At 44.7% G+C, this 18,444-nt stretch overlaps 1 protein-coding gene across 5 annotated transcripts in view; it reads right to left on the bottom strand.

Annotated features, from left to right (window-relative positions):
* Positions 1-18,444, bottom strand: part of AAK1 (AP2 associated kinase 1) — a 91,391-nt gene that overhangs the window by 31,959 nt on the left and 40,988 nt on the right. For all 5 annotated transcript variants that reach the window (XM_069942957.1, XM_069942948.1, XM_069942964.1 and 2 more), the window contains exons 4-9: positions 16,945-17,087; positions 5,574-5,695; positions 4,588-4,669; positions 3,316-3,448; positions 1,957-2,060; positions 1,309-1,388 (exon numbers count right to left, since the gene is read on the bottom strand). In XM_069942957.1, the coding sequence (XP_069799058.1) occupies positions 1,309-1,388; positions 1,957-2,060; positions 3,316-3,448; positions 4,588-4,669; positions 5,574-5,695; positions 16,945-17,087 (664 nt within the window). The remainder of the gene's footprint in view (positions 1-1,308; positions 1,389-1,956; positions 2,061-3,315; positions 3,449-4,587; positions 4,670-5,573; positions 5,696-16,944; positions 17,088-18,444) is intronic.

Raw genomic sequence — 18,444 nt, 5'->3', positions numbered from 1 at the left:
GTCCAGCGCTCCGTCATTCTCTATGAGCGTTGGACTCATCTCTCAGCGCGCGCGCCGGGCTGCAGCGGCTGAGATCTCCGTCACCCGACCGGATCCAGAAGCGGGACCCGGCGGGATCAGGTGAGTATAGGGGGCTCTAATGGGGGGTCGGGAGCCTGTCACCCCGGCACAGGGGTGACAGGTTCCCTTTAACTTTGAGAAAAATAAATGTTTCATGGTTTCCCCCTCACTGTACATTTTAGATAATCATGTAGAAGACTTTGTCAATAATGAATGTGTCCTGATCGTTGACAGTGGCTTATCTCCCATGAGAACAGGAGGATTAGCCATGATAAAATCCAACATTTACAATTCCTCTCACATTAGAGGGAAGTCAGGACCCCTCCATAAAAATTACATAGTTGTCCAGTTCTGAAAACACTAATCTAATGTGTACTGCCACCCTAAGAGTATGTTCACACTGAGTAAATGTGGCAAAATCCCATCTACCTCAGTGTGCCATAGTCTATGAGAGGGCTTAAGCGCCTCCACGCAAATAATTGACATTGACATTCCACTGCGGAATACCGCCACATTTACTCAGTGTTAAATTTACCCTAAGGGTCTGTCCACACGTACAGACTCGCAGCGTAAATCTCGCTGTGAGTCTGTCAGGTCATGGCAGTTCCCTGTCACTACATACTCGCAGCTGTCTGAACGACCGCTGCGTGTATGTAATTCTGCCGCCCCCTTAACCCCTTCGGCTCCCGCTCTGCTGTGTCCGTATACTGTATACATTACCTGTCTCCTGCACGGGGTCCCGGCATCCTGCTCTCCCGCCCGGCCAATCATTGTGTTGCCCAGCTGCAGCCACTGATTGGCCAGGTGGGAGAGCAGGACAGCTGAACCCCGTGCATTGAGGACAGGTAACGTATATACAGACACAGCGGAGCAGGAGCCGAAGGGGTTAAGGGGCCGTTTATTGTTAGTCGTCAAAAATCGCTCCGTGTAATAGGACCCTAAGTGACATGCCTCCTTTAGAATCAGGTATGGCCACGTCAACGAGGGGAGGGGATATCGTTACATTGGATAAGCCGGGCCCACCTCCAGTGCATAGAGTGGGCCAGTGCACATGAAGAGAACAGCGCTGATCGAAGGAACCGAGCAGCGTCTTGAAAAATGGGCAGCACCAAGGGGATCGCCACGCCGGCATCAACCAGGTAATGAAAAAATAAATTCAATACTGGAACTGGTACATTTGCTTTAAAGAACATGCAGGTTAAAATATACTAAACGATCCTAGAAGAATCCAACCCCTATGGATCTCACCTGGCCTTCGGCTGGGATTTCTTAGCTGCAGCCTCTGCGGCTTTCACTGGTTCAGGCAACTTTGCAGGGATGACCGAGTCCTAAATAAGAAAACAGCACAAGCTGTACATATACCACCCTATTCAACCCATCCAATACATGCAAAACAGAATACTGTATAAAAAAGAGAAAGACCTCTTTACATAAGGTAAGCTAACAGGAGTTCAACCAAGAGAACAGCTCCTGGGCCAAATGAAAAATCTGTTCTAGAGACCCCACCTACTATGTGGCAGCTGTAATACTGGGGCCAGGGCCCGGATGTGACTGCTACCCCTACCCTACACCAACCAAAAGCTCTGTAAAAGTATGAGCGAAGAAACTATGGTGTAAATTCCCAATAAACACAGATTTCACGTGTGTCCTGACACCAGTAATAGGTCAGTACTAACTATAGATTTGCTCTCTAAAGAGATTTTTTTTCTATAGGGTACATAGTATTGAAGGTCTTGGTTGTCTCCATAGGTCTCCATAGTCTGAGCAAAGTTTTAATAAAAAAAAGTCATAATAAACTTGTGAAGAGTTTACTTTACTCTGTACAGTTTAGTAAGGAAGAGCAGAGCAAGAAAAATCCCTTTAAAGAGTCTAACAACGACCAGTTCAAAAACTTACATGTGCATTAGGTATAGGACATTCTCTCTTCGCTAGCTTAAAGGCAAAATAGGACACTTGATAGATATCGGGTCTCTTGTCTGGATCCGGCTCAAGCATGTACCCTGAGATAGAAACAGATTTAACACTAATAAAAACTATTTTTCCAATAAAACATTGTATTAATCTTGCATGTATTCTGTACATATAAAATATGGTGTCTCTTTTTAAAGGAGTACTCTATAGATTTGTTTTCCCTTCAAATCAACTGGTGTCAGAAAGTTATACAGATTTGTAATTTACTTCTATTTAAAACTCTCCAGTCTTCCAGTACTTATCATTTGCTGAATGTCCTGCAGGAAGTGGTGTTTTCTTTTCAGTCTGACACAGTGCTCTATGCTGCCACCTCTGTCCATGTCAGGGCTGTCCAGAGCAGGAGGGATTTTCTAGGTTGCTCTGGACAGTTCCTGTCACAGACAAGAGGTGGCAGCAGTGAGTCTGATTGGTAAGAATACACCACTTCCTGCAGGACAGCAGCTGATAAGTACTGGAAGACTTGAGATTTTTACAAATTTACATATCTGTATAACTTTCTGATACCAGTTGTTTTAAAAGAAAAAAATCACCCCCGTGCCCCTTTAACATAACATATAAAAAAAAAATAACAACAATAATAATAATAGTTACTCAGACAATCCCTTTAAGCTGGCCATACATATAAATATAGCTGTCAATTGATTACTTGTTTGGCTGACAGCTGTCTCTCCCACCCCCCCATACACACGCACACTTGACTGAGAGTAAATATGTTCTGAACGGAAGGAGAGGAGGATGCCACTGCCAGCCAGCTTTGGTGCCAGCTTATTGGCCGAAAACAAAAGTGTTGACATCCAACATGGCCAATACTTCGCTTCATCTAGGAGTGGGAGAAGGGTGGTGGTAGTGGTGGGGAGATCAGGAGTCGATCATACACATTAGCTGGTCAGCCACCTTATCAACACCAATAGCTTCCCCCAATGTGTTTCCATTATGTATAGCAAGCTTTAACCCTAAAGAAAACTGGGTGACTGGAATCAAAAAGTGATGGCAAAACTCCTTTAAGAAGACACCTCTCTTCTAATACTGCCGCTGATTCTCCTAACAATGTTACATAAGACGTGTTAACGTCCTCAGGTCAGTCATCTGGAAATGTAATTGTGTCGCTGGACATCGGCTTTTAGGTTCTGGCAATTACATCAATTAGATTGTTGCTTCTGTCAGCTCGATGTGAGATCGGGAGACGTCTCCCTTCCTCGCAGGGCTACAAGTGTTTCGCTTCCAGTAACAATAAAACAATGAATAACACCTTTGTCTCCTTGCAGTAATACGCCCCGCACTTACGGATGAGACAGTGCATGTCATGGGAGTATCGGGAGTTGTCAGGAATGGTAAAATTTCCATCGCAGATGGAGACCTGACTCTCCCCGAAGGGCAGCGTGAAGAAGCATAGCTTGTAGAGCAGACATCCCAGGGCCTGTCAGACAAGATCACAAGCATTAGTTCCTATGATTTATTACATACCACATTTATCATATACACATATGTCCCCAATGTAGTGCCCAATCTGATTCCCTCAGAAACACAGGCTAGGGACACTTTCATAAGAAGTCATTTTACTAGTTACCTATGAGCATATTTTTGGAGTGTAGTATCCTCAAGCATAGAGAGAACATACAATTCCCATCAAAGATCAGAAGCATCGTGAGAAAATATTACATGACTGGAAGAGTAGTAGATGCTTGGAACAAACTTCCAGCAGATGTGGTTGGTAAAAATATAATAATTGAATGTAAACCAGTCCGGGATATACATTTATCTATCCTAAGATATTAATAAAGGAAATACTAAAAGGGCCGACTAGATGGACCGGAGTGGCTTTTTCCTTTTTCTGCCAACATCTTTTTATATTTCTATGTTTACATAGGTAAAATAAATAAATATATAATATATATATATATATATATGATTTGACAGAAAAGATCAAAGGATTTAGGATATAAAAACAAATACAAAGTCAGCAGCCTATAATAGTATCAGCAATGACAAGGGCCAGTGCCTAAAGAGAGCCCTTCTGATAACACCATTAGAGAACTGCTATATATGCAATTCATTGATCCCTCCTGAACCTGCACTATATGTGTTAGAGGAAATCAATACATGCTGGGGAAGAAGGATTTCTATAACTGCACATGTAGACCACTGTCATTGAGAAGTCACTAGGTCCTGTGGAGGAATGAGTCATTAGGCCATTTTCTGTATATTGAACGGCAATTTACATCCGGAACACACAACCGCGCTAAGTCCTCAAAATAAAAAAAATCAATGGCAATTGCATTAGGACATTAAAATGACACCTGACTTAAACCGCAAGGAAAGCGGATACGATTTATAGTGTGACCTGATGCGATGACTAACAGAACGATAGGAGTTGTAGTTGCACAATAGAGGGAATGCCATAGACTTCAGGAAGGCAGAGTAATCTCATACCAAAAGCTAGTGGCTGGCAGAACGGTCTGGGCAGCAGGTAGCCACTATATTTGGTACCATAATAAAAATATAATGTGAAAAACACTGTCATATAAGTCATAAAAGTCAAAGACTGAACAGACGTACCCAGATGTCAGCCTTGGCAGAGATGACTTTGCCACTGTAGAGGTTAACCATCTCAGGTGCCCGATAAGAAAGTGTGGTGTACCTGGAACAAAGAAACAAACGTGAACCCAAAGCCTTCACAGATATAGCATATTTTTTTATGGAACCTACTAGGCTTTTCTATGCACATGAGATATTTATTAGAACAAGCCAGAAGAAGCACGCTATTGAACTCTTCGCTCCCCATCTTGCTGCAGTAGAAAGGCTCCGTAGACTTACTATACAATCTGTGCTCTGTAGTGAGATGCGAAGCAGAGAAGTGCTTGGTTGGCTTTGTGTCTGAACACCAAAACCTGACCAATCAAAACTATTGACACGTTTTGAATTTTTTTTTTTTAAAGAGACTCTGTTGGTAGGTTTATGCCTTCATATCTCAGGGTAACAAAAACTAGTGAAAGAGAAGTTGAACAGAATGATGTATCACTTACACTGTTCTGTGCAACTGATTGGGAGATATATTCCTGTATAACACAGACAAGTAGTCCTCTCCATTATGTGCATGAGCTCAGTAGTCCTAGATATTCATGAGAAGCAGAAAAATCTGCCCACCAGCACCAGCTGAGACCATTGGTCAGTATTGTCAAATGCATACACTCTATATTTCACTTTCTCTTTTATTAGGGATTAAAACAGCATTAGAATAGACATTCGACCTGTGTTTCTAACGCTGCAGGCACAGCATCCTGTGGCAGAGTGACAGGGGATAGCTGTCAATTACAGCTCACTAGGCTACAGGATGTCATGCTCGTGTCTGCAGCGCTAAGGACACAGGCTGCTTCCCCAGGTGTAATGTCTATTCTAATGCGAACATGTATCACAATAGACATCACGGTAGGCTCAGTATCTCTAGTGCTGCAGTGATCAGTCATAGTACAATAATAGTATAGGAAAGCCTGTGTCTCCTGAGGCGGCATACAGCGCCCTCTTTCAGCCCTGTTCATACATACTTCTTAATCTCATCCTCCACGGCTGTCACCCCTTCAGTCTGAGGATTCTGACATTTATTTGTTGCACTCCCAAAGTCACACAGCACATAGTGACCACGATCATGTAACAGGATATTCTCCACCTGCAAAAAAAAAAAAAGTACTCCATAAAATCTGCACTGTTATCGCTGATAGTGATGGATTTCTAAACCGCCTATTCTCACACTATGGTACAGAGTATTGCATTTTCCTGGACACCATTTGTGGTATTACGTGCCCAATGGACACAATGCATTATCACAGATTTTACATAAAGCACAGTGGTTGTGGTTTTGTATAAATGTAGCCAGAGAAGATTTCCTACTACTGGCAATCCGAATTTGAATATAACACAGCAGGCCGAGATTTGTATATTTTGAAGCAACATCAAATGTTAGGGGACAGAAGCTGGAGGCATTATGGGAAATGGAGGCTGTATTAAGAGGGACAAAAAGAAATCAAAATGGCAAAACAAACTAAAACAGATGAGCACAAGAGCATCTACATTGTTTTTTAACCATGGTCGACACTGCACTTTATATAAAAGTACTTCTTTATCCAAGTCCCAGACCCTGATCATGATGGGCCAGAATGCAGAAAATGGCTGTTTGTTATGTTGATTTTTTAGGTTGGGGGCATCCTACAAGTAAGGGAAGGCCAACTAAAGGTGGTATTACATGGCAGGATTTGCAGGCGGAAGCAAGCGTTGACCTGTCAGATCGGCCCTTGCTACCTCCTTGTTCCCTGTTCGCTGCCTTAGGATCGCGGCATGGATCCCCTAGCCGGAGCCCACCCGCTGCCCGGCACGGATCTCCCCCTCCCCGGCAGCAGACATGAAAGGAGAGCATGATGTGCTCTCCTGTCATCGCATCTACTACTCACCTATTCCCCTGTGCAGACTGGCTAGACACGCTTACTGGAAGAGGCCTGGACTACGCTGCCGGGAGAAGGCCACTTCTGGTAAACAGGTAAATATGTATGCCAGTCTGCACGGGGGAATAGGAGAGTAGTAGATGCGATGCCAGGAGCGTACATCCCTACCGCAATCTGCACTAGGACATGTCCTATTTTTTTTTGTGGTGCAGGTCGCGGCACGGATCATGTGAATGGCCACATTCACTTCAATGGTACCTAAAATGGTCTGTGGTCAAGGATCCGCGACCATGGACAATTTTACGGAGCATGTGAATGCAGCCTTAGGCTACATTTACACATCCGTTGTTCTGTCCGCAAATGCGGGCACGCAATTGTAGACAGAACGTAGAACCAATGGTATTCAATGGCCCCATTCACATGTTCGTAAGTGTGTGCAGGGCCGTGATCCATGCCGGAAAAAAAAAAGGACATGCTTTAATGCGGAACGAATTACACGGCCTGGAACGCTAGGGTAATGAAGTGGGCATGTAGTGCTCCGTGAAGCACAGAGCACTACAGACGCACATTCGTAGTGTGGGCCGCGGCCTGCACTAAAGGGTGTGTGAATATAGACTTAGTCTTTTAAAATGTCCATTACACCAGAAGACAGCAGAGATTCTTTAGTGTTGTTTGCGTGACAAAAATATACATAAGTAGAAAAAAAAAAGAAATGAAGAAATGGAAGGTAGACGTAATAATACTCACAACTTTCTATGCACAGAAAAAGTGTACACTCCAAAAAACTAGCTCCAACTATTCATTAATTAGGACATGAAATACGTTCCAAGAACAGGCAGTGCTACAAGCAGAAGGTAAAGTGTTATGTATCTGGGGACAGGATGTGCGTGGTGTATATGTAGTTACAGCGGTGGAGCCCATAGAAAATCATCACGGCTGACTGCAACAATATAGAATGAGAAGGGAAAGTGACCATTTACAGTCCTCATCAGCTGACGCCTCGGTGTATCATCCTGCCATGTGGGGGACAATACATCATCAGAAAAGGATGACAATGAGTAATAAGCACAAGGTTCAAGTAGCAGGAAACAAGCAAGTGCAGCTGTGATCCATCCTATGATATGTCCCTGGATAGCGGCTGAAGTCATCTGAACAATTCTCTATAAAAAGCAGCTTGCACAAAAGGGATTCCTTTTAGAAGACCTGGGCTAGCCTCACACAACCATAATATGGCCACATATTGCTTCTATATTATACTGTCAAGGCCCAGCCCAACTATGGGTCTAACAACTAGAATGGACAGCATCACAGATCCCTTAGGGCCCTATTAAACGGAGCGATAACTGGACAAATTGGCCTGATTTGTATTACACAGCCCAATGTTCTAGGAGAAGCAAGCGCAGACAGTAAACGGGGAGCAGCGGGAGAGGCCACTTGAATGATCCCTAGATCGTTCGAGTGGCCCGTTGAAGTCGGTGGCGGTCTGCTGCCACTGCTCTATTACATGTTGTTGGCAAATTTGTTATCTTTCAGCATGTTGAAAGCCCACGATCAGACAACATTGTGCACAGTCGGATGATTGTTTCCTTTCAACATGCGCTATTACACCGAACGATTATTGTCCTGAATGGTCGGTAATCGGCCAAGTAAGGCTGATAATCATTCAGAGTAATAGGGCCTTTAGTTTAAATTTTTTATGATCCACTTCTATTTTTATGGGATCCTTCTAACAAGTAGGGAATGTCCGCAGCAGACAACACCTTTAAGTTGAAGTCTGCTGAGCTATTATGCTCAAAAAAGGATAAAAAAAAACACATTGTAATACTTGTGGAATAGCTCGTTAGAACGAAACCAGTATATTCCAGCTAACAAGTCTGCTGTATACCGCCTCCTCTCGCCGCTGTATCACCCTGCACACAGAAGTCTTAATAGGGGTGAGAGGAGGTGAGAATGAGATGGAGACGCGGCTATTCACAAGAAAACACAGGGCATTCCAGTGAAATATTACATTTTTTGGCATAATAGCTCAGTGGACCTGTATTATACCAGAGCGGAATAAGATAATGATACATCCACTTATATAATAGTGAGAGACCCGACAGACAGAGGAAAACTCAGGCCATTTTTTAAGACCATTATTATACTTTATCCAAACATTCACGTGTGGAAAACTAATTTGCTGACACCTATTCCACACATCATGACCATAGCCCATGGCCCACACACACACGATCTGACTTTGTTGCAAACACATCTTCACTTAAAGGGGTTGTCCGGCGATAAAAAATTATTCACAGAATAACACACATTACAAAGTTATACAACTTTGTAATGTATGTTATGTCTGTGAATGGCCCCCTTCCCCGTGTTTCCCCCCACCCACGCTAGACCCGGAAGTGTGGTGCATTATACTCACCGCATGTCGTGTCGTCCACGGTCTCCGATCGTCAGCAGTGACGTCTTCTTCGTGAGTTCGGCGGATCTTCCCGAGTGCCGGCCGCCCTCTGCAGCGTCATCCGAAGCTCAGCCGCGATTGGCTGAGCATAACTGTGCTCAGCCAATCGCGGCTGAGCGGCTGATGACGCGGCCACGTCATCAGCTGCTCAGCCGCGATTGGCTGAGCACAGTTATGCTCATCCAATCGCGTCTGAGCTTCGGATGACGCTGCAGAGGGCGGCCAGCATTCGGGAAGATCCGCTGGCCTCCCGAAGAAGACGTCACTGCTGAGGATCGGAGACCGTGGTCGGCACGTGACAGGTAATGTATAGCGCACCACACTTCCGGGTACACGGGTGGGGGTGGTGGGACACGGGGAAGGGGGCCATTCACAGACATAACATACATTACAAAGTTGTATAACTTTGTAATGTGTGTTATTCTGTGAATAATTTTTTTCGCCGGACAACCCCTTTAAAGGGGTACTCGGGAGACAGAAAAGGTTTTTAAATCAACTGGTATCAGAAAGTTATATAGATTTGTTAAATAAATGACTTCTATTTAACCCCTTCAAGACAGAGCCCTTTGATGCACAAAAGTCAGGGTCAAACTAACACAATGTTCCTCCCCGCCTTCTAAGAGCCATAGCGCTTTTATTTTTCCACTACAGGGCTGGTCGGGGTGTCACTTTTTGCGCCATGATCTCTAGTTTTTATTAATATCATATTGGTGTAACAGAAAAATTTTGATTGCTTTTTATAATTTTTTTGTGATATATAATTTAATAAAATCAGCAATCCTGGTGCGTTTTTTTTTCCCTTCCATTTACGCTGTTCACCGTGCGGGAACAATAATGTTATATTTTAATAGATCGGATAATTCCGCATGCTACGATATGTAATATGTTTATTTATATTTTTATAATAGGCAAGGGGGTCTTTTAAACTTTTATTTGGGGGGGGGGGGGTTAAGGGTTTTTTAAATACTTGTATAAAACTTTTTTATTACACTTTTATCACTGTAAAATATGCAATCATTAGATTGCATATACTGATCTATGCTATGCCATAGCATAGCACTGAACAGTGTTATCAGTGATCTATGTATAGAGCCTGCCCGAGAGCAGACCCTATACATGGATCGACAAACGACAGGATGGATGTAAGGAGCTTATCCCTGCCTGTCGGCACATGCAGTCGGGACCCCCGCAGCACAGCTGTGGGGGTCCTGATCACTCAGTGACAGATGCTTGTTCTGTCACTGAGCACCTTAAACGCTGTGATCGCTGTAGATGACTCTCATTACCTGCGCCCCAGACATTGATGTGAGCAGGATCGCTCTCTCTGCAGCGCTTCCGCTCACATCATTAACCCCATCAGAGCAGGAACGTATATATACATTCCTACTGCATGGGGTATGTTTAGTAGAAACGTATATATACAAATGGCTGATGTGAAGGGGTTAAACATCTCAAGTCTTCTAGTACTTATCAGCTGCTATATGTCCTACAGGAAGTGGTGTATTTTTTGCAGTATGACACAGTGCTCTCTGCTGCCACCTCGGTTCATGTCAGAAACTGTCCAGAGCAGTAGAAAATCCTCATAGAAAACCTCTCCTGCTCTAGACAGTTCCTGACACAGACAGAGATGGCAGCAGAGAGCACTGTGTCAGACTGGGAAGAATACATCATTTCCTGTAGGACATACGGCAGCTGATAAGTACTGGAAGTCTTGAGATTTTTTTTTAAATAGAAGTAATTTACAAAATCTGTTTAACTTTTTGACACCAGTTGATTTCAAATTTTTTTTTTTCCTCTGGAGCACCCCTTTAACTGTGCTGAGGTAAGCACAGCCCAGGAACAGACAACTTCTTCAACTAATAAAGAAAACACATAGAACATGTGGTATTCCAGCAAAGGTGTCCCCTTCTTAGAAGACTTGGCCTTTTCATTAGACTTGTATAATCAGACACTTTTACTCCTGTAAATACAACAGAGTCAAGTTTGTGAGTTCAGCTGCATTAGAAAGGCTGGCGAGGCTGTGCGTCTATCCAAACCCTCACAATTGATCCTCTTGCCCGATTTGCCTTTATTTTAGCTTCTTTCCATTGAGCGCCTCCATTGCCTCCACAATTACCGCCACTGACCCTGCTGTTTTCTCACCAAGTCGCTTCTATTGAAGGTAATTGCTGGCGGCTTACCGGCTCCTTTATCTATAGTATAGTACCTGATGGAAGCGAGCTGACACAATTACTGGGAGCTTTCCATAACCGACGACGTATTGACGAAAGCGCTAATAGAGTAATTGTGCTCCCCCATAATCACTTCAGAGAGAGTCATTAGGTGTCTAATGAAGAAGTAATGCTTCCATTCTATTACTGACTGCGCTTTTCTGACAAATTATAAAAATTACTAAACAAAAGAAAAACACGAGATATAAAACAATGGGGCCATATTAAAGCTGTATTCATATTGAGAAACCATAAAGCCCATGTGTCATAATATACTCACGAGGAGATTTTCCTTATGAGGACTGGAGTGCCGTTTATGTGCACACTCTGGCGGCTCGCTCTTCCTTTGGTAGGAGCCAATGATATTATAGGAATAAGTTACCTCTTTAGCAGGTGACTGGGTATTAATAAAATTATAGGAATTTAATGAACGGTTAAAGGAGAAGTCCAGCAAAATTAACGTTTTGTCCTGCCCACCAAAAGTTATACAAATCACCAATATACACTTATTACGGGAAATGCTTCTAAAGTGCTTTTTTCCCTGCACTTACTACTACATCAAGGCTTGACTTCCTGGATAACATGGTGATGTCACTTCCTGGATAACATGGTGATGTCACTTCCTGGATAACATGGTGATGTCACTTCCTGGATAACATGGTGATGTCACTTCCTGGATAACATGGTGATGTCACGACCCGACTCCCAGAGCTGTGCGGGCTGTGGCTGCTGGAGAGGATGATGGCAGAGGGATGCTCTGTGTCCCTCCTGTGCCCTGTGTACCTCAGTGTCCCTCTGCCATCATCCTCTCCAACAGCCACAGCCTGCACAGCTCTGGGAGTCGGGTCGTGACATCATAATTTTATCCAGGAAGTGACATCACCATGTTATCCAGGAAGTGACATCACCATGTTATCCAGGAAGTGAAGCCTTGATGCAGTAGTAAGTGCAGGGAAAAAAAGCACTTTATAAGCATTTCCCGTAATAAGTGTATATTAGGGATTTGTATAACTTTTGGGGGCAATGCAGTACTTTAATAAAAATTTTACTGGACTTCTCCTTTAAATCAATGCAGTCTTCTGGCCCTGTGTGATGAGTGTAGCAACATTACAAGTTACTCTACCGTGATCTCAGACCCTTTCATTTATGCTAGAGATGCAATCGCAATCCTCTGTCCTCTAACCCTGAGGCTCCACTCTGTTTCTATCCTTCCCAGAGGCTCCACTCAGCCTCCATCCCCTACAGAACCTCCACAAGTGATGAGTCAAATCATTCGGCATTTGACCCCTGGTGGATAAAGAAGTTGGATGCAGGCATAAGCCATAAGCTGTATCCACATTTTCCCAGACTCCCTAGGGCTGCATCCAACCACTTCAAATGAAATGCCGAACATTGGGAATCGGGCATACTCCCACAGGAATGCCCACATTCGAATGAAAAAAAAAAATAATGTTAACCCAGCCGGTATTGCAGTACCGTTCTGTGACACGTCTGCTGTCTTGCCATGTGTGAACATGGCCTAAATGTGCACAAAAGTGTCACTTCTTCGCCTTTCCCCCACCCCCCCCATGCTGAAAAATCTTTCAAGCACTTTTTGAAGACCAATCAATTAGTTTCAATGTTGCGTGAAATTTTTTATGCACAGATTTGTACATTGAAAAATGTCCTGATTTCCACTTCCAAATGAGCAAGTTTTTCATGAAAAAACCCAAACATCTCTTGTGGACTTCAGTGGGAAATTCCATGCGGAGTTGATAAAACCAAGACCTTGTTGCTTAGTAAAAAGTGACCATACAAAACCATGTTGATTTGGGTGCAGAAATCGGCACATACTTTATCCTTGAGAACATGAACTTTTTGCTAAGTTTGCCTGGCCTGCAGAGACCTGGGTGTTCTGTAACAGCTATCCCTATGCAAGAGCATGTAATTCCATTTATGTAGGACGGGAAGGAGTTAAAGAAGAAAAGTGCCCATCAAGGACATTCCATCCCATCATCTCCCTAAGTAGTCACCGCTTCCTCGATACCTGGCGCATGTATTATTCAGCCTATGAAGAGCGGCCAAGTTTCAGCATTTACTATATTAATGCTGCATATCACCATGTTTATAAAACCACTGGTGTTGGATGAAGCATTGGAGGTCAGATGAGATTTTCACCCATAATAACCTCCTCGCTATATCCAATAGAGAGAAGAGAAGAAACCGGTTATGCAGAAATGTAGCCCTCTAAGGAATGTTAGCATGACTGTAGTGTATATTAGCTCCAAGATGCATAAGTATTATGTATTCCTATGAGTCAGCCATCAGCCATTTTCCTTGGAATGCAAAGTGGCTGATAAAAGATGACAATAGCATGATGTCACGGTATACAAGGCTTTGCATATCGACTCTACAATGTGTACGTGTAGATCTGGTTGACGCTTCCATGTGCTATGTATACATCACATGTCCTACTCACGTCACTGACAAATAGGAAGACCAGAACTGGCCCATGCTGAGTCAATAGGAAATGAGTCCGCAGCGTCGGTATCACATTCCAGGCCGGCAGAAAGCTGATCCAAGCTTGTAGCACTTGCAGAGAGCAAAGGATTAATGTATTAATCCACCACAGATAGGACCTGTTAATCCCCTGCAGAGATGACAGCCTTGCAAGTTTGGATGCAGTAAATAAAGGGAATTAAGATGGCGGAAAAGTGACTGACAGGACCCTGGCCGACAGAGGGGTCAAACCAGACAGCATACATAGAAGAGCACACATACTACAAGTGACAAACACACACACACACACGCCTATGGGGAAAGCTATGCACTAATATAAGCTAAAAGCAGACAGTGGATCTATGGCAACCTGGTGATAGGCAATGGATCACCAGCCTGGCGATCAGCTGATCACAGTGCGGCCTGCTTAAGAGAACCGGCAACCACTGTGATGGAAAATCAGCATTACAGAGTGGCCATATGGGACGTCTGTCAAGTAAGTGGATGAGAGTCGCTCTTCGTCAGTGGATCTACACTTTTGCTCAAGGTAGGAGCCCTTAATGGGGGCGGCAAAGTCCACAAACACCAGGAATCTGCTACAGAGGCTCCACGTAACCACCACAATAGTAAGTACAGGGCTGAGAACAGAGCAACATTTAAAACATGAAGAGATCTAAATAAAGGAAGAGCGCCCTGTTCTTCCCATGAGGAAGAAATGAAGAATGTGTCCTGTTGTCAGTGTCGGGACAGAAGGAAAGGAAGGAGGGTCCGCTTAGAAAGTAAGGAAGTGTCCTGTCCTTTCCCAGGAAGGAGAGGAGGAAGAGTCATGTTCTTCCAGTAGAGAAGGAAGGGAGGGAAAGTCCTGTTTTTCCCCCACCAGGAATAAAAGAATTTTGGTAATTTTTTTACTTTGAAGAGTATTAATAATAGATAAGAGGCACCCCCATTAGCCCGCTGCAATGCCAACCATACTAGTAATCACCCATGTCTTGATAAAGACATATACAGTGAAACCTTAGGTTACGAGCATAACGTTCAGGGAACGTGCTTGGAATAAAAGTCAGTTGAATCTAAGCAAATTTTTCCATAAGAAAAAACTAAGACACAGACGATTTGTTCCGCAACTCAAAAAAAAAAAAGAGGTAGGTAAGGTGCTCTGTATCAATAAAGAACACTGTATCGGTAAAGAAGGGGTCAATCAGTTAACTCTCACTCCACACACAACTCCCCAGGTGACTGCAGACCTGCTGGTGTTGGTACCTGCTGGTACTAGTGCTGGCTGCAGACCTGCTGGTACTAGTGCTGGCTGCAGACCTGCTGGTACTAGTGCTGGCTGCAGACCTGCTGGTGTTGGTACCTGCTGGTACTAGTGCTGGCTGCAGACCTGCTGGTGTTGGTACCTGCTGGTGCTAGTGCTGGCTGCAGACCTGCTGGTGTTGGTACCTGCTGGTACTAGTGCTGGCTGCAGACCTGCTGGTGTTGGTACCTGCTGGTACTAGTGCTGGCTGCAGACCTGCTGGCGTTGGTACCTGCTGGTACTAGTGCTGGCTGCAGACCTGCTGGCGTTGGTACCTGCTGGTACTAGTGCTGGCTGCAGACCTGCTGGCGTTGGTACCTGCTGGTACTAGTGCTGGCTGCAGACCTGCTGGTGTTGGTACCTGCTGGTGCTAGTGCTGGCTGCAGACCTGCTGGTGTTGGTACCTGCTGGTACTAGTGCTGGCTGCAGACCTGCTGGTGTTGGTACCTGCTGGTACTAGTGCTGGCTGCAGACCTGCTGGTGTTGGTACCTGCTGGTACTAGTGCTGGCTGCAGACCTGCTGGTGTTGGTACCTGCTGGTACTAGTGCTGGCTGCAGACCTGCTGGTGTTGGTACCTGCTGGTACTAGTGCTGACTGCAGACCTGCTGGTGTTGGTACCTGCTGGTACTAGTGCTGGCTGCAGACCTGCTGGTGTTGGTACCTGCTGGTACTAGTGCTGGCTGCAGACCTGCTGGTGTTGGTACCTGCTGGTACTAGTGCTGGCTGCAGACCTGCTGGTGTTGGTACCTGCTGGTACTAGTGCTGGCTGCAGACCTGCTGGTGTTGGTACCTGCTGGTACTAGTGCTGGCTGCAGACCTGCTGGTGTTGGTACCTGCTGGTACTAGTGCTGACTGCAGACCTGCTGGTGTTGGTACCTGCTGGTACTAGTGCTGGCTGCAGACCTGCTGGTGTTGGTACCTGCTGGTACTAGTGCTGGCTGCAGACCTGCTGGTGTTGGTACCTGCTGGTACTAGTGCTGGCTGCAGACCTGCTGGTGTTGGTACCTGCTGGTACTAGTGCTGGCTGCAGACCTGCTGGTGTTGGTACCTGCTGGTACTAGTGCTGGCTGCAGACCTGCTGGTGTTGGTACCTGCTGGTACTAGTGCTGGCTGCAGACCTGCTGGTGTTGGTACCTGCTGGTACTAGTGCTGGCTGCAGACCTGCTGGTGTTGGTACCTGCTGGTACTAGTGCTGGCTGCAGACCTGCTGGTGTTGGTACCTGCTGGTGCTAGTGCTGGCTACCTCGAGCACCTATTGGTGAAGGGGATAATTCAGGGTCAGAGGGAAGCAGTGGTGACGTGGACAGGCACCAGAAAGGAACCGAAAGGTGTCCCATCACTGGCAGAGTTGATTAGGTAGCATCAGGTTGATGAGAGGGTTTTCTACCCAGTACAGTATCAGGATGAGGCACAGGGAGCTTGTGATAAGACACTTTGCAATTTTTTTTAAATTTATTGGCTTGTCTTGTAAAACGCTCTGAAACCAAGTTACTTGTAATCCAAGCTTTCACTGTCATTTAAACCTCAGCCACTAGATATGTAACAACCTTAGATATCTATATGTGATCTGAGCAATTGTACTCCAAAATGAAAAAAAAATTATTCTTTTTACAGAATAAATAAAGATACCGTTCACAGAAACTTCCAGTCAGGTTGAAGCTAAACGCTGAAAATAGAAATACAACAAAAATTCTTTCAACTCCAAAACGGCTTTACTCAGCAAACAAGCCGAGATTATCGGCAGGAGCACTTATCTACATTGGCCGAACTACTGTTGCATATAAAAACGACACAATAAGGATTTCAAATCAGACGTCGCCAAAAGGTAAGAATAGCTCCTTATCCCCATCATCATCATCACCTTTCCAAGGTCTCCGGTTTACAATCTGGATCCCTCCGTACACAAAGGCTACCCATCATCAGGCCTCCTTGCTGACATGGTTGGTGCTCCATGCCAGCTGGAGACACACAGGTATCATCTTGCAGAGACACATGGTGAGATATGATGGTATTATGCACATAGTGAAGCAGAAGATTACCTTGAGGTCCCGGTGGATGATAGGAGTTTTGCACTGATGAAGACGAGCCACTGCTTCACATGTATCGCAGAAAATCTGCAACACCTCGCTCTCTGTAAATCCAGTCTGTAAACGTTGATTCATTAAATTTACAACTTGCCCCCCTGCAAAGAGAAGAAAGTAGGCACTTTAAATATGTCTTACATGGTCCCTTCTGTCCCCCCCAACAAAGACCTGCAAATTTAAGTCCTGTTCTATAATATAATGCAATGAACAAAAATGGCTTCTATTGGACTACCCTTTAGGGCAGTGCTTCTCAATTCCAGTCCTCGGGCCTCACCAACAGGTCATGTTCTGAGGATATCCCATACAAAGATCACCTGTGATAACACCTGATGCACTGAGTATAATTATATCACCTGTGAAATACTAAGAAAATCCTCAGAACATGAGCTGTTGGTGAGGCCTGAGGACTGGAATTGAGAAGCACTGCTTTAGGGTACACGTTCACATGTACCGACTTGCAGCGGAAATCTCGCTGCAAGTTTTGCAGCAAGATCTGCTACGAGTCAAGGTCCTAGCAGGTCCTCTGCCTGGCAGGACTGCTGTGAGTATGTAATGCCGCCGCCCCCTTAACCCCTTCATCTGTTCCCTGTATACATTACCTGTCTCCCGCATGGGTCCCGGCTTCCTGCTCTGCCGCACAGCCAATCAGTGTGTTGCCCAGCTGCAGCCACTAATTGGCTGGGCGGGAGAGTAGGAAGCCGGGACTCAGTGAGGGAGACAGGTAATGTATACAGAAAGCGGGAGCCAGGCAGGAGCGAATGAAGGGGTTAAGGGGCCAGTGACATTACATACCGCTGTATGTGTGCACAGGACCTGCCAGGACCTTGACTCGTAGCGGATCTTGCTGCAAAACTCGCAGCGAGATTTCCGCTGCAAGTGGGTACGTGTGAACATACCCTTAAAAGGGGTTGTCCAGCAAAAATCTTTTTCTTTCAAAATCAACTGATAGAAGTAAATTACAAATCTATATAACTTTCTGATATTTAAAAATCTCAAGTCTTCCCATACCTATCAGCTGCTGTATGTCCTGCAGGAAATGTTATTTTTCTGACACAGTGCTCTCTGCGGACATCTCTGGCCGAAACAGGAACTGTTAAGAGCAGGAGAGATTTTCTATGAGGATTTATATAAAACCAAGACAGAGTTCCTGTCTCAGCCAGGGATGTCAGCAGAGAGCACTGTGTCAGACTGAAAATAAAACATTTCCTGCATGACATATATTACCTAATAGCCCTACTTCACGGAACGATTATCGTTCATAGACTCGCTCCAACGACCGCTCGTTAACGAGCACTTAATTTTTTTGAGCGAAAGATAACACATAATACGTGTGGGAACGTGAACGATATCTGTAGTGTAACGATTTTTTTGCGGTCGTTACATGGTCGTTTAAAACGTGGGGAAATGTAGGTAGACATTTCAAGAACGACTGAGATATTTTATTCAACGAAAAGA

This window comes from Dendropsophus ebraccatus, chromosome 1 (assembly GCF_027789765.1).
Source record: "Dendropsophus ebraccatus isolate aDenEbr1 chromosome 1, aDenEbr1.pat, whole genome shotgun sequence".
Lineage (NCBI taxonomy): Eukaryota > Metazoa > Chordata > Amphibia > Anura > Hylidae > Dendropsophus > Dendropsophus ebraccatus.
The sequence above is the reverse complement of the archived record's forward strand: the minus strand, read 5'-3'. Positions and strand labels throughout refer to the sequence as shown.